General features: G+C 40.2%; 1 protein-coding gene across 3 annotated transcripts in view; it reads left to right on the forward strand.

Annotated features, from left to right (window-relative positions):
• Positions 1 to 16800, forward strand: part of AFF3 (ALF transcription elongation factor 3) — a 521186-nt gene that overhangs the window by 240735 nt on the left and 263651 nt on the right. For all 3 annotated transcript variants that reach the window (XM_055329104.1, XM_055329106.1, XM_055329107.1), the window contains exon 5: positions 8383 to 8430. In XM_055329104.1, coding sequence (XP_055185079.1) covers positions 8383 to 8430 — 48 coding nt within the window. The remainder of the gene's footprint in view (positions 1 to 8382; positions 8431 to 16800) is intronic.

The following is a 16800-nucleotide window of genomic DNA, read 5'->3' on the forward strand; positions in this document are numbered from 1 at the left end:
TTACAGGTCTTAAACATTTCTTCTGAAGATTCTTCCTCACTTATTTTTCTTGATATTGTGGGTGGGATTTTTTTTTTATATTTTAAAATTCTTTAGTGCTGCCACACAGAAGAGCGATGGAGCTTTGACTCTGGTTTATATCTAGCACCTTTTAATCTTCCTTTTTAATAAGACTCACAGTAGAGTCTTTTGGATTTTTCTGGGTATGTGATCAGACATCTATAAGCTGAGATGATCCCAATTTTACATATTTTCCTTAGTGATACAGTACATCTGAAGTGCCCTAATATTAAATATTAAACCATTTTGTAGTCCCTAGGATGCACCCCACTAATTATTGTGATATTTTATTGAATTATATTTACTAATAATCTGCTGGGGATTTTCCATTTATCTTCATAAGGGATATTGATTATTCTCTTATGTTAGATTTTTATACTAATTTAATAAAATCACTCATAGCTTTCCATTACTGTCTACTCTGGAAGAAAAAAAATATATGGAATTAGTTTACCTTGAAAGTTTGAAATGCTTCACTCTAAAACTATCTGATTTGAAGCCGTATTTGTAGATAATTTTAAATTTAATGTAATCTACTCTCTCAGGATGATGGATACAGTCTTTCCTTTATTTAAGTCCATTGTTTTGTTTTGCAGAAAGTTGCCAATTTCATCAGTTTTTCATTTCTTAGTATTATATTCTTTTTTAAATATTAATATCAATATCCTCTTATAGTTATAATTCCTTCCATATATTTTATCTCCTTATTATGTTGAAGTATGTTTATTTGGGCTTTCTTTTTATTTGAACAGATTTTTAAGTGACTTTCTATTGTTGTTTTGGGTGGTGTGTTTTGTTTTTAAGAAATTACATTTTGACTTTCTAAACTCTACTGATTTTTCATGTTATAAGTTTATATTTCATTGGCTTTTCCCTATGTCTTATTTCCTCCCTTTTGTATCTCCTTTGATTTTAAATTTTTAATTGATTGCCTAGCACCTAAACTTTCTTTTAAAGCATAGTGAAGTTTTTTAGTGTGTGAATTTTTCTCTAAGAATATTTTGGGGTATCCCATAGTTTTCTTTTGCAGTATTTTAATTTTACTTTTCTGTGTCTATAAAGAGTTATTTATAAGTGTGTGATATTTGTTTTATTCCAAGAATTCTAGGAGATTTTTATGTCTGTACAGTGTTTAATTTATAGCTCCATCGTTTTGATAACTTGTGGTTAAAGAGTCTAGGCTATAAAACAACTACTTTTTTGGATTTTTTTGAGCCCTCTTATACCTTAGTATATGACTACTACAGTGACTGCCACTATGGTAACTGTCTCGTGTATGCTTGAAAAGCTGAGGTTCCTCCCTAAGTTCATAATAGCTAACAAGTTAGCCTTCTTCATTTTATTTAATTTTTCAAATTTTCTTTTTTTTTTAAGTTTTTATTTATTCATGAGAGACACACAGAGAGAGAGGCAAAGACATAGTCAGAGGGAGAAGCAGGCTCCATGCAGGGAGCCTGATGCCAGACTTGATCTTGAGACCCCAGGATCACGCCCTGAGCTGAAGGCAGATGCTTAAACACTGAGCCACCCAGGCATCTCGTAATTTTTCAAATTTTCTAACCCCTTATATGGGGGAGGGTGCAGCATCATTCTTTTCTTAGGGACAATATGGGTGAATTAATTGTTTCCAACCATAATAATTCTATGTCTCTGCTTTTCTCCTAACCTACTTATTTTGATGCTCTATTAATGCCTGAACTATTTTTTCCTCATTTTTGCTCTCCAATTCTTTTTTTTTTGCTATGAACTATCCTTTAGTTGATATTAATATTGCTACTACCTGTCATAATTCTGTTTGCATTTTTATATTATCTTTGAACATCTTTCTTTTCTTACTACTCTTTTTGCTTATTTTTCCTCTCAGTGTGTAAATGTATCGATGATAGTGTAACAGTGGAACCAGAGAGGAAGGCGCGGGTGTGAGTAGCAGAGGAAAAGAGCACTGATTTGCTGAGCTCCATCAGGGATTCAGAGATAAGAGGGGACTAATGAGGGATGAAGCAGGTTTTCAGCTTGGGTGACTGAGAGCAGAGTGTAGCCTTCAAAAGGGGAGGTGTTAGGTTGGGTGTAAGACAGGCTGAATTTGAGGGAGAACTGGCTGGCTACCTCCCTGTCCATAGGTGACTGGCCTCAGATGAGACTGGGGTGGGGATACAGCCAGTGGATGGGTTGAACATAGAATTCAGTAATCCCTGAATTCAAGCTTAGTCCTCACCCACTGCTTTGCTGGCATTGATGGCACACCTGATTTCTTTGAAACTCAGTTTTTCTGTGAATCAAGAATAGTAAGACTTATTTAAAAATATTCCTGTAGAAGTATTGAAGAGTGTTCATGTGATAAAGAATTGCTAAATGCTTGAGGGCCTTTTGAGTGCTTGCAGACAAACAAAGGTATTCTGACTTTAAAGTAGCATTATTTTATTTTTTTAAAGATTTTATTTTATTTGACAGAGCAAAAGAGAGACTGCACACGTACACACAAGCAGGGGGAGCAAGCAGGCAGAGGGAGTGGGAGAGACAGGCTCCTCATGGAGCAGGGAGCCTCATGCAGGGCTCTATTCCAGGACCCTGGGATCATGACCTGAGCCAAAGGCAGATGCTTAACTGACTGAGCCACCCAAGTGCCTGAGTAGCATTATTTTAGAATGAAAGTTCTGCCTTAAGTGTGTCTGATGAAGAGTTAAACTATTTTTGAAAATAGGATGTGTATAGCTTCATGTATGCAGTGAAATGCCATTTCCCACTGATTTGATCGAGCCTTTTCTCCTTAAGCCTTGCTTGCTTCTTCCAGGGCTCTGTGCTTGGCATGGTAATTAAGGACTTCTGCTCTCAGTGATAGGACGCTCCTGGCTATTTCTCCAGTTCTACTTTCCCACAGCTTAGCTCCTCACATTTCCCTGGCAGAGTGTGTGGTGTGTATTTTTAAGTGGTAGGATTTGAGGAAAGCAGTTCTGTGAAAAAAGGAACGTGATAGACAAGGCTGTAGAGCAGGAGAATCAGCTGGGGTTGCTAGCTTTTAATTGAAGTTTAGTTGGAGGTTCAATGAGGTGAGACTGTTATGACAGATTTCAAAATGTAATGATAGGAAATGGGGTGGGTTCATCAAAGTCAGAGTAAATACGGAGCAACGACTCAGTAACTCAGCATGAAACAACAGCTACAAACCCTCAAAAAAATAGAGTAATTAAAATTTGCATTGTGCAGTCCTCCTTCTCAGTGGGTACCTTTCCAGGGAAAGCAATAACTTTATTGTGAAAAATATAAACACAAATTTAGAGATGTAAATTACATGCATGTTTTAATCTTGTTCGTAAACACTAAAAGTTTTAAAAATCTAAATATAATCAAAGCACACAAGTGTAGCTAAAACCAGATTTGAGAAAGACCTCAACAAGGTGGAATGCCCCTCAGTCTCCCCCAACCCTCATCCCCTGCCCATGCCAGTCCTACTTGCCTACCCTCTTTTGCATATTTGGAAAAGAAGAAGTGGGATTCTGTCTTCCAACTTCAGGGGGCACAGATGCTTGTCTCTAATCTGTAAATGTCACAAGGAGGGAAGGTGGGTTTAACCCTTTCCACTTCCTCTCCTGTCTCTTCCCCCTTTAGTCTATGCATGTGATGTTAAAGGTTAGTAAGACACGGGGTGACTAAATGTTGGATGATCTGCAGCATGGAAATTTACCTAAATACCCTCTGGATTCTTTTATTTCTGTACTTCAGGCATGACAGTGACCTTAAATTGAGCCAGTTCTAAGGGTTGATCTTAGAGAGACAGCATGATATAGCAGAAAATTCACTGAACTGGTATTGAATAAATGAGTATGGGTTCTATCTTGATTTGCTGCCAGAATGATTTTGGAAAAGTCTCACTTCTCTAGGCCACAGTTTCTCCATCTGTTAAAGTCATTGAATTGGCCTAAAATGAGCTCTACGGTTTCTTCCAATTCAAATTTTCTACAATACTGTGCTTCATGGACTGACTTCAATCCAAATGGGATCCTGGGGATTCAGATTCAACATAGTACCCTTCTTAGGTTCTTAGGTGTCCCCAGGAGTAAGAAATGTTCCAGAGAAGGCCCAAGATTTTCCGTTGTCAAGTACTCTCCATACTGTAATGTAAGGCCAGATCTTCCTGAGACTATTATTGAAAATCTTTGTCCTTGGCCTCACTTCTGACACTTTCTCACCTTTATAAGGGTCTCTCCCAGTAGGGAATGACCTGATGTCTGTCCAGACCATCAAAACTCATAGTTGGAGCAGTCATCAATATGACCCAATGTAATAATCTTACATCCTCCATCTACAGTGAAAAGGGAAGTATTTTAATAGGATCTATACCATATGCCTCTCTCTGAATTCTCTTTTCAGAGTAGAATAGTGGAAATGTATAGGATTTTAGGGAGAGATATTCATAAAAGCAACCTGTTATTTATATAAATCACTTCAAATGAAATTATTGTATTTGGGGGAAATATAGTTTTAAGGAATCAAACCCAAAGTTCAATCTGAAGTATCTTTTTAGTTTGTTGTGTACTTGAGTGAGACTACCAGACAAACATGAAGTCAAGTTTTTATTGATTGACTGTTTTAAGGTGGAAAATAGAAAGTACATGAGAACTTAGCATTTGCTCTGCCAGTATGTTATACAGTAGGAAAGAATTGGGACTTGGAAGTAAGGTAAGAGAAGTGGTTATGAGTTTGAAGACATGTTTTCCGATTGAGACCATTCATCCCCACCACTGAACTCCAAAGAAGATGATTCTAAACATCATTGAGCCGTGCCCTGACCGAGACTTCAACATATAGCCTTTGTGATGATTGTCTCAGGCTCTGGAAAGGCAGTAGGTTTGGGGCAAGTTCCAAAAAGAGCTCTCTGATCCAATTTGATTAGAGTGTCAGAATACTGAAGTTTCCTAGAGCGCCTGAGTGGGTCAGTCGGTTAATCATCAGGCTCTTGATTTCAGCTCAGGTCATGATCTCAGGGTTGTGAGATCATGCTGGGCGAGGAGCTTACTTCAGATTCTTTCTCCCTTTGTCCCTCCCCCTACCTCTCTCACTTTCTTAAAAAAATAAAAAGAATTGTGAAGTTTCTAGAGCGATCCTGGGATAAGGCATTGGGGATGGGAGGAAGGGCTTATTAGTTGTGTGTCACCAACCTGGAACTTTTGGGGGAAATAGGAGGGATGGATGTAAGAAAGGTTAATGAGATTTTAGTAAAAGCATTTGTGTCTCCTAATCCTGTCATACCATTTAACACTATTTTTCTTGATTTATAAGGATAGACATGTATGTTGTATTCAGGCACCATTAGCAATAGTGGCTGTGCCTTAAACATTTTGTTACTAATCTTTCGTGATGAGACCAGCATGGAGTGATTTATACAAAGATAATATTCTATTTTAACTAAAAGTTACCAAATAACCAATAAGGAAATAAACTTTACCTAAAAGTTCTCAAACTAATGGATTGAAGACCTAAATATAAAAACTAAAACTATAAAGCTCTTAAAAGAGAACATGGGCACATCTTCCAGAACCTTGGATTTAGCAATGGTTTCTTAAATATAACACCAAAAGCAAAGGAAGAGAGAAAGAAAGTAGATAAAATGGACTTAATCAAAATGAAAAATTTTGTTCATCCATGAACTACCAAGAAAGTGAATATACAGCTCACAGAATGCAAGAAAATATGTGTAAATTATTTATCTGATAAGGGTCTAGGATTCAGAATATATAAAGAACTCTTAAAACAAACAATAAAAAGATAAAAAGTGGGGAAAAAAAGTGGGCAGAGGACATTTTTCCAAAAAAGATATGCGAATAACCAACATACATGTAAAGATGCTCAGCATTGATAGTCATTAGGAAAATGAATATCAAAACCATAACAAGATATCATTTTTACACCTAGTAGGATGGCTACTATCAAAAACAAAACAATGCAAAACCAAAAATAACAATACTTGTGAGGATATGGAGAAATTAGAACCTTCATAAATTGCTGATGGGAATGTAAAATAGTACAGCCAGTGTGAAAAACAGTTTGGCAGTTCCTCAACAAAGCTAAGCATAGAATTGCCACGTGACCCACTAATTCACCTCCTAATTATATACCCAAAAGAACTGAAAGACGTTCAAACAAAAACTTGTATATGAATGTTTATAGAAATACTATCACAAAGGCCAAAGTGGAAATATCAAAATGTCCATCAATTAATGAATGGATAAACAAAATGTGGTATATCTACACAATGGAATATTATTTGGCCATAAAAACGGAATGAAATATGATACATGCTATAACATGGAGGAACCTTGAAAACATTATCCTAAGTGAAACCTGCCCACCAGAGATAAAAGACCACATTTTATATGATTCCATTTACATGAAATGTCCAGAATAAAAAGATCCAGAGAGACAGAAAGTAGATTTGTGGTTATTAGGGGCTTGAGAGAGAGAGAATGGGAAGTTCCTGTTCAAGGGGCATGAGAACTTCATTCAGGGTGATGAAAAACTTCTAGAACTAGATTACGGTGGCATTGTGACTATATTTAATGCCAGTAAATTATACAATTTAAAATGGTTAAGATGGAAAATTTCGTGTTATGTATATTTTACCACACGCATGAGAAGTTCCTAAACTATATAAACCTTGTAGAAACCCTGGTGTTGAAATACCTTTGACAAACGATCTCAGATATGCTAAGGAATTAGATATAATTCAAGCATAGATTTAGGCCTGGGGAAAGCTTCTGGAAGTGGAAATGTGCATGATCCAAAGTCAGGAGTCCTGTGTTTTGGTCCAGGTGCTCCTGTTACGTGGTGTGGGGGCAAGTCATGTAAGATTTCTGGGCCTCAGTTAGGGTACTTGGACAAATTTTCTCAATCTGTGTGGGATTGAGAAACTTCGCATACCTTTATACACCCTCGCCTCTTACCCAGTGTGAAGGGTAGGATATTTCAAACAGACTCTTCTACCAGAACAAGGGAGTGGGGAGGGTGCAAAGATGTGCCCTTTGGTAGAGCCTTGGCAATATTCCAAAGTCCCAATTGTGGAGCCAATTGTGACAGTGCTCATATTCCTGAGACTGTAGGAAGTAGGTTTACTCATTTCTTCATATCGTGTCCACGAGCAAACATCTACCGCACATACTCAGGACTGTGTGAGGCACAGCTGAAAGCACAGAGCTCCTGAATTTGTGGAATGTATATTCTAGAGGGAGGAGATACTGTGTAAGAGTTAACTGTTGAGCGTGGCGAGTACTCTGAAGAAGACGTAGATGCTGCTGAGGATGAGGAGTCCAGGCTTAGGGACAGCTGCTCTGAGAAAGGCATGACTGACCTGTGATCTGCAGGGTGACTTGGCATTAACCAGGAAACCTGGAACAGGCCCATTTGCTTCCCTGGTGGAGAGAGAACCGTGAAGAGAATGAAAGCGAGGGCTTGGAGAAGACTGTGAAGACAGCCTCATTCTGGAACCTCATGCTGAGTGGTGGCCAACATCATTGAAATAAAGGCCAGAGGAAGTTTCTCCCTGAGACCACAGTGGGCACTTCTACCAGCAGACGCTGCTTTCATGTCCCCACCATACCACTTCCTGCGCTCCAAGCTATGGAACCAGCAGTAACCACACAGAATCTCTGGAACTTAAAATGCTCCCCAGTGTCGACTGTGACCTGAAGCCACCATTCCTCAGAGCCCTTAACATCTCCACAGCACAGGGCAGCGTGGGTCACAGAACAAGTGGCTCTGGAGTATGACACCCAGCATGCTGTGCGAATGTTGAGAGGATGTTTCTCCTTTTGGTCTTTCAGTTTTCGGCTCATCAAACCAGTAAATCTGGGCTTTGAGGATGGTGGAACTACCAGACTTTTACTTAAAAAGTGGGGACAGACTTCTACTTAAGTCTCTGTGACCATTGTGCTCGGCAAAGCCATTGCACGTGTTTGGTGGGTGATCTGGTTCCACTTTTGTGGTGGAGGTCACGTTTTTACACGTTGGTGGAGCCCAGGGTGAACAGAGCTCACACCTGCCAGTTGGCTCCTGTGCTCCTAGGAACCTGCCCTTTCTTAGCGTGGATGCAATTGGAGGACGCAGAGCTGAAATGCAGGAGTGTGTGGTGCTCCTGGGTGGCCCATCTGCTGCGCTGCCGAGGGGAGGGGAACAGTCATACCCGTGACTCAGGCTACCCTGTTAAGGAAAGGAGCTTCTCAGGAAGGCATCCCCGGGCCAGACTCAAGTTTAGAAGCTTATGTGTCATCTCTTCCTTTTAACCATAAATCTATGTTATCAGGCCTAATTTTTTTTTCCCTTTGCTTTCAGGAGAGTAGATCTGGAGACACAAACAGCTGTGTTGAAGAAATAATTCGGGTAAGGACTTTTTTTTTTTTTTTTTTTTTTTACAAATCTCATCCACTGGTTGGACGTAGATGCCGAGTAGAAGGCATGTGGCCACATTGACAAAGGAGCCTCTTGTCTGTTTCTTGTTTGACATGTACCTTTTCTGAGGGCAATCATGTAAGTTGCCTACATGCCACTTTACAAAAACAGTACCTCTTTTTGAAATCTAGGAGCTACACATCAACCTGATGCGTTTGTATAGGCTGAGGTGAAGTGTATTAAAGTGATCAGCTGGGAGACAGAAGAACAGAGTTGAGATGAAAAATATGCTTGTGGTCACATTTGGATGCTCCATTTATCACCCTCCTCTTTAGAAGCACCCTTACATAGTCTATCCTCTCCAGCCAGGCAAGGGTTGCGTTGTTATTTTTCTCCTAAACTTAATTAGGAGCACAAGCACCCTGACAAACAGGCAGTGCTCAGTGTCTGAAAATGTACTTCCATATTGTCTTGCTTATTACTGTCTGTAAGACTGTCCTTTCCTCCTCATCATCTCTAGCTGGTGCCCTCTGTGAACCAGTTTCACACCCAGATTTACTCAGGTTGGCTCTTCTGCCACATTAGTGTTTTCCCGAGTATTCAAACTTATAATCAGGATGTCATCTTCAACCCATATTTTTTCTTCACTCATATTTTTTTCAGGGGAGTAACCTAATAATTTACATTCTCAGAGAGCTGATATTACGCTGGGCAAAACACCAAGACAAATTAGACCAGATGGGATGGCAATTCCCTATAAAGAAAAAACCTTTATTTTAATGTATTTCTAACTTTTGGACATCCTACACACTTTATCTCGAATTGCTAGTGAATGACAGTAATATAATTATTTGGTTTAAAAATTTGCATTAATCATCAAATTGTTTTCGGAAGGCAGAGTTTTTTTTTTCTTCCTGGAAAGCATTCTTTCATAAATAAATCTTTTAACTCTCAAATTGACCAATATAAGTAATTGAAGCTTGATCTGTTGAGTTCATAATGATTTTTGTTTTCCTGGCAGAGATTTGTATAGAAAACAATTGTCAAAATGGGGAGCTTCATTTCTGGCGTTTAATATGTGTCAAATAAAATACATATTGTGTATTATCTTTAACCTGGGGCTTGTTTCAGATTAAACAACAAATAGTGTAAAGTGCTAATATACCTTTCCTATTTCTCTTTTGACATACTTGCATGTCTGGAGTCTAAATATTCAGTGTTTAAGCCTTCTTCCCTTGATTAGTTATGGTGTTTATGTCAGCAAAGTAGTGATACCAGAACCCAGCAATCCCTCTTTGGTTTCCCTGTTTATAAAATCCTACCCATTCTTATCCTTTCTCCTCTTTTCTGATGATATGGTAGAAATCTGTCATTTAACCTTCCTTATCCATATTCCAAGCAGAGCCTAAAGTTTGAATAAAGGCTGGAGCAATTCACACACCAAAAGGATATAGTTAAAGTGATATAAAATTCACCTAAAATAAAACTGAACACCAAGAGTTTAAGGCATTTTTTTTTTAGAGGGCTGATGGAACCCCCTGGCCCTGCTCTGCTTCCTAATATTGGCCCTAATATTCCACTGGTCCTGCCTCTGCCGTGGCCCACTTTGAATTAGGCATGGAACAAAAGGGAAAGCCTAGACCAAGCAGATCATTGATTCATAAGCATATTGCAAGGTTCAGGGCAATGGAGATAATGATTTCATCAGGTGGCAGCTGAGCTTTGTCTAAGTCCTGGTCTTCCTAGAGCCTATGAGGAGTGGTCCAGAATGGGAAATGGGATAGACTAAGAGGAAACTGGGGATGGTGGTGTCCAAGTGGGCCTTTTCTCTGTCCTTACCTGTCAGCCTGAGGCGATAGTATAGTGGTAGTTAGTAGTAGTAGTCATTGCGTACTTGGTAGTAGTAGTAGTAGTAGGTAGTAGTAGTAGCAGCAGCAGTATTAGTAATAGTAGTTAATAGTAGTAGCAGTAGTTAGTAGTACTTAGTAGTAGTAGTAGGGAGCTCCTAGAGGATCACATCGTGTTCTCATTTTTGCCTGCAGGGTTTTCCTGGTTGTCCCCTGACTCACTCATACCAGTCATTCTTCAGGGTTGTCTTCCTCTCTTGTCCTAAGCAAGTCCTCTCCTCCAAACACAAGCATGGGGCTCCTTCTCTGTTCAGCCAGTGGGATTTATTATGTGTCTGCCACATATCGGTTTTCCTCCCACCCTGTGGCCCTGATGTCTGGAACTGCAAATTCATGGTTTTGTAGAATGAATAAATAAACGAGTGAGTGAGGGAAGGAAGGAAGGAAGGAATCCTCTAAGGGAGAATGAAGAATATCCTTGTGATGGCTCACAAACAGATTCCATTTGCTCTAAACTGTGGACGTGACGTACTGGCCTTTTTAGCACTGGGTTCCCATGGATAGTCTTTATGGAGTCCAGTCTTCCTTATCACTGTCTCCTCCCTTGTGATCAGCTCAGGTAGACCTAATGTGGTCAGGGTCACCAGTCACTAAGGCACTCATTACTTATAACCATCACGCTTAAGCGATGGCTCTCTCTTATTGTGGAGAATGAGCAAGTCATGAAAATGCCTTATAATAATGAAAATTGAGTTATTCCCTTAACAAGCGTTAGTGTGCCCTTTCCATGTGGGAGGTACCGGGAGAATAATAGTGGGCCGAATGGGCATAACCTTCTAGAAACCAACCGTGTGCTGGAAGATATAGATACTAAGTTTTATTTTTAATCTTATAAATAAATATCTAATGTTAATTGTAATAAATACCATTCTATGAGAGCCCACTATAAGGCACACGACCTCATTTTAGGTCAAGAGCAGCTTCCCTGAAGAAGGAACATTTGGACTTATAGCTGGAGGATAAATAGGAAACTGTCCTAAGGAGAAAAATATTGAAGCTACAGGCAGAGGAACAGGGGAGTTTGGCTAGTTAGGGACCCAGAAAGGAAGTGAGGCCAGAGTGGCTAGAGAGTAGGTACAAAAGCTAGACAGGACAAGCCAGGTAGGGCTGTGCCTTCTCAGCCACGTCCAAGATGGGGGGCCAGCAAAAGATTTGAGCCAGGGTGATGTGATCGAATTGGCTGTTTAGATACTCTACTCTGACTGCTACGCAGAATGGATGGAGGGGAGGAGAGGAAGAAAAGAGGAGTGAGAGTGTGTCGCAGCTGCCCAGAAATGAGATGCAAGGTGGGGCATTTGTAGGCATGGGAACATTGAGGGAGATGCTAGTTTGTGGGGGAGGGATGAAATCATACAGTACTTTTTTGACATGTTGACTTTGAAGTACCTTTGAGACAATCCAGTAAACATGGAGACTGTAGATGAGCATATGTTGGTCTGGGGCTCAGAACTGAGGTCTAAGCAGCAGGCCAACATTTTGGCCTAATTAGCATGTTGGTAATAAATAAAATCATAGAAATGGGTAGATTTGCCTGGAGAGAGGCAAGAGATTGAGAAACAATGAGAGGCAGACTCCAAAATTTAAGGGCCAGGGAGAGTAGGATCCATTGGCAAATGAAAGAGGGAGGGTGTGACCCAGGAAGTTGAGGGCGAATGGTGGCCATGGAAGGTTCTAGAACCCAGGAAAAGAGTTTCAAGCTCAACAGTGCACAGGGCCTCTGAGAGGACAAGAGAGACAAAGATTGAAAACCACTCCGTGGATTGGACAACAAAAAGCTCATTAGTGACTCTATTGGGTGCTGTAGAGGGGGCAGTATCCAAACAAGAGAAAATTGAGAATATGAAGCCAGTGAGTCAAGAGAGCTTTAGTGGGGAGGGGCTGTAGTTTCCATCCAGGGCCTTTTCATTTATTTGCATTCAGTCCTATAGATACGAACAAGTACCAAATGATGGAGAGCGAACATTTATGGAATGTTAGGATTCTGGATGAGGAACTATTCTGTTTCTTGCCTACATTAGCTCATTTAACCATCACAGATGCCCCATGAGGCAGGCGCTGTTAACACCCCCATTTTACAGATGAAGAAAGTTAAATAGGGTTTGCCCAAGGTCACAGAACTAGAAAGTGGTAGAACTGGGGTTTTAATGAGCACCGTCTGGCACCAGCACCTTCTCTACTAAGCTTTCTTATTAAATGAAGAAGTCCCCCTGTCTCAATAATGAAACCACTCAGGCATTTTGTCGTGAAAGGGAGGCTTCCCATTTCCACATGTTTATGATTCAGAAATACCAGATCATGCATTTGTGCACTTGAACTCACAGAGGCTTTACGACCAATGTTATCAACTTCATCTTTAAACTTCTTTTTCCTCTCCCTTCTCTTATTTTTGCTGAGGTGACTGTTTTCAAGTCATTTGAATATTACATTATATCCTAAAGTGTAATTATTTTTTACTCTTACTCAAAGAATTTTAATCCTGGGACCTAATAAATCTGTGTATTATTGCAAAATTCAGTTAACCAAGGGAGAAATTATAACTGGGTTCTATGAAGATGGGCGATAAGAGCTAGAAGCCCTCCTGGCTGACATATGCTTGTAACAGACAGTTTTGTAAGTTATACTATATTTCATTCTTAAAGGTTCCAGTGCTGTAATACTTAGGTGCTTTTTGTAGCATTATCCATTAACGTAGAATGGCATTAACATTTGTTCAGCAAATAAAATGCGTTTACAACTTAATGGGGTTGTGCAGGGCTAGAATCTAGGATGCACAAATTTTATGCAAGACAGTTTTAGGTGGCAGTTGTTGAGGGGCACCACTCACAGTGTAGTGAGCCTTCCTAATAAGAGACCAGTGTTTGAGATCCTGGTTTGGACTCAAAGGATGAATTTAGAGACAATTTCAGGGTAACATCTGAGCAGAGTATCTTCTTGGTTTTCATCTTTAGTCACTAATTTAATTTCAGTTTGCTATGAAATATTTATAGTGAATATTTACATAGAGTTGCATTTCTGTTGATATAGAAGGGGGTAACTGGTACTCATTTAAATTCCGGAGACCCAAATCAGTTTCCTGAAACTATAATTGAACAGACTTCCAGCAAATAAGGGAAACTCCTTTTCTAGAAACTAAAGAGACTGCTGGACAAGATTTTCGGTTGTGATTCTGGAAGATCTATAATAAGTGAGGAGAGGTTTCAGCACACCATCGTATGAAGCGCATATTATCATGGCCCCACACACACACATTCAAACCATCATGATGGGCCAAGGTAAACCTTGTGCTTAAATGTCTACATGCTCCTTTAACCCAAATGAATATATGCTAGCCAGTCTACAGAGAAAATAGAGAACAAAGAGACAACTTGTTTTAAGTGACCTGTTTGGATCATTTGCAGAGATGGACCTTGGTCATATCTCCCCTGTTTCAGCCAAGATGGGCTTTTTCTAGTTCATGCTCTTTCCTTTACCAATTACTTCATTTATTTCAAACAGTAAAGGTTTTATTAGTGACAAAATGAAGCCCGAAAATGGCAAAATCAATCCAGGTACAGCTGCAGAGGGGTTCCATTAATACATCCCATTACTTGTCGTAGTGAAATAAAATCAAAGCAGAAATAAACCTGATGTAGGCCTAGAGAAATTCACCAGACAAAACCTACAAGTCTTGTGCAAAACAAATTATTATCTCATAGTGTTTTGTTTTAATTTCTCTTTCTGAGTTTGGTCATCTGAATGAATAGAGACAGAAATACCACAATTTGTATCTTATTTTACAACTATAGATGCATTTTTAAGAGATGTTATTATGTTAGTCCTTTTGGCTGAAACCAGAAGTCCTACTTAAAGGACTCCGTTTCTGCTTGGGTAGGGCATCTTTGTGCCATGAGGGGCGTGAAATTGAATGTAACTCAAAAAGTAGTAGATTTACACCAGGACTTAAGACACCTGCCAGACATGTAAAAGGGACAGATCCTTATGGAATGAGTAAGAGAGAGATGTGGGGAAGAACACAAGTAGGGATGCATTCCTTTTATGATCGTGCTCCTCTGAAAGGTGCCTTGCAGAGTCTGCCCTAACAACACAAGAGTGTAGGAGGGTGGGACAGAAGCAGAGACAGTCATTGACTGTCAGAGCATATGTGGTCCATAGGACTCTACTTGTCACCCATGCATGCCTCTCAGGTTTTCATAGCACCCTCATGGCATTTTGCTTTTTTGTATTTTGGTGAGTCTTCATTTGCAGAAAAATAAAGACTTAACCTTGGATTGCCGAGACCAAAGCATGCAAATTCTTATCTTTATCTATGACCAAAGTTTATCATTGCAGTGTGGTTTCTATTTTACTTATAGAAAATGTCAATACACATGAGATTATAATATCTGCTAATACTTTCAAATGTATAAATCCCCAAAAAACATACTTATTTTTAATCTTGGGTCCTCTTGAGTGCTATTCTTCAGCAGTGAAATGCTAATGTTTAGTGCTGGGCACTCAACTTGTTTCATGTCCTTTGCTAAATTTACCTAACAGAACAAATGCAATTTTGTTTTTTCTTTCCTGTTTCTAAACCTAAGTTATAATATAAGCATATGTGCTCCTTGGACTTTGAAACCTTATCAAAGATCAAAACTGGTAATTATTTATGGAATTATTATGTTAAGTCATTTAATGAAGAACATTTGGGAGTGCTAATTAAGAAGCACAAAAACAGTAGAATATTTGCTACAGTGATATTAGTATTTAACATGTACAGACAAATAAGTTTCTCTTTGTTTGCAAAAGTATTTTCAGACTGTGAATGTGTGTCTGCATGTATATAACCTTTGTGTCAGAAAACTTCTACCGCAAAAGGCTCATAACACAACCTTCTTCACCTCTACCCTACGTTATTTGCTTCTCTCTGTAACCTAGAAATTCTCTTGGGCAGCTCGTCCTTGTAAACAGGTCCTTGCATACAAGTCACTGAAGACTTCTTACTATGTTTCTGCCCCGTCAAACTCCCTAAGGGCATGGCCATCTTTTCCCCAAAAAAGCTTTCCAGTTTCATCCTGTGGCTGGAATGGCCATGTGTGAGGCATTACCTTCCTCTGAGGTGGGTCCTCTGTTGATGCTCTCCCCACCCCACATTAGCACCATTGTGCTTGGTCTCTGATCCACCTTCAGAGTCCACAACACCTCTCAGTCCTTCCAGGACTTCTAGGATGGAGCAGTGAAACTTTTTCTCGAGCAGCCAGCTCTGAGAGCAGGATCATGGACCCCTCCAAGCATCCAGCCAATTGTCAGCTCTTGTTTATGCAGAATCCTGCTTTCAGGGCAGGATCACGGTAGCTGGCCTGTGCTGGTCCCCTTAAACAATGACTTACTTCCACTGGAGTTCACTGTTGACGTGGTGTTCACCAGGCATTGCTACTATAGGTGTCCTGTAGGCTTTCTGCCTTTGCCCAGTCAGTGTTTCTCAATCTTTTCCATTATCCCCTTCTAGGGAATCTTTTGACACTCTTCTAATTGCTACCCCACAAAATTCTGATACCACAAATATACTGTACATCTGTGTATGGTATATGCATCTGTGATTTATACACAGAGAGTAAGACTTTTTCATCCCTAAGAACCAGATTCATCTGGCTTAGCCAAGTCAGGTCTGTTGCAGGGTTCACACCTCTGGTGCCTGCACCTCCCTCCTGCCTCAGCAGGAGCTTCACCTTTCTAGATATTGAGGAGATAGCTGATTAGTTATGAGCACTTTGGCCTGCTCACTTCATTGGCCAGTGTGCTAGGCTCTGTCCTAGGTACTGGGGGTACAGCAGTGAACCAAATAGGCCTAGATTCTGTCTTGCTGGCCCCACGCCAACTCAGGAGTTGACATGTGCCCTCTCTTCCAGGTCTCCTCCAGCCTGGATCTCCTGTAATGTCTCCTCCTCAGGGTAAACATGTACACATGCTTTCCATCTTTGGAAAAGTGCTTCTTCAATGCTGCACTCCTCATGGCTCTTTCCCCTTCCTCGGTTGACTTCCCTGGCCAAAGTCCCTGTGTACCCTCACTTCTACTTTCTCATCAACCACTGCTGTTCGATTTCTCCTCCTCTGCTCCCCTAAAACCACTTTCACCATGGTCACCGCTCCAAGCTGGCTTCTCACTAAGCAGAGACCATTCCCAGTGTGATCTCTTGGAGGGCATTCGATGTGCTGACTCCACTTCCCACTTTAAAATGCTCGAGCCTTAGCATCTCTCACCACACCCTCCTGGGTTTATTCCTTTTTTTTTTAAGATTTTTATTTATTTATTCATAGAGACACAGAGAGAGAGAGAGAGAGGCAGAGAGAGAAGCAGGCTCCACGCAGAGAGCCCGACATGGGACTCGATCCAGGGTTTCCAGGATCACGCCCTGGGCTGCAGTCAGCGCCAAACCGCTGTGCCACCAGGGCTGGCCCTGGGTTTATTCCTAATTGG

The sequence above is a fragment of the Nyctereutes procyonoides genome, unplaced genomic scaffold, assembly GCF_905146905.1.
Source record: "Nyctereutes procyonoides isolate TBG_1078 unplaced genomic scaffold, NYPRO_anot_genome, whole genome shotgun sequence".
NCBI lineage: Eukaryota > Metazoa > Chordata > Mammalia > Carnivora > Canidae > Nyctereutes > Nyctereutes procyonoides.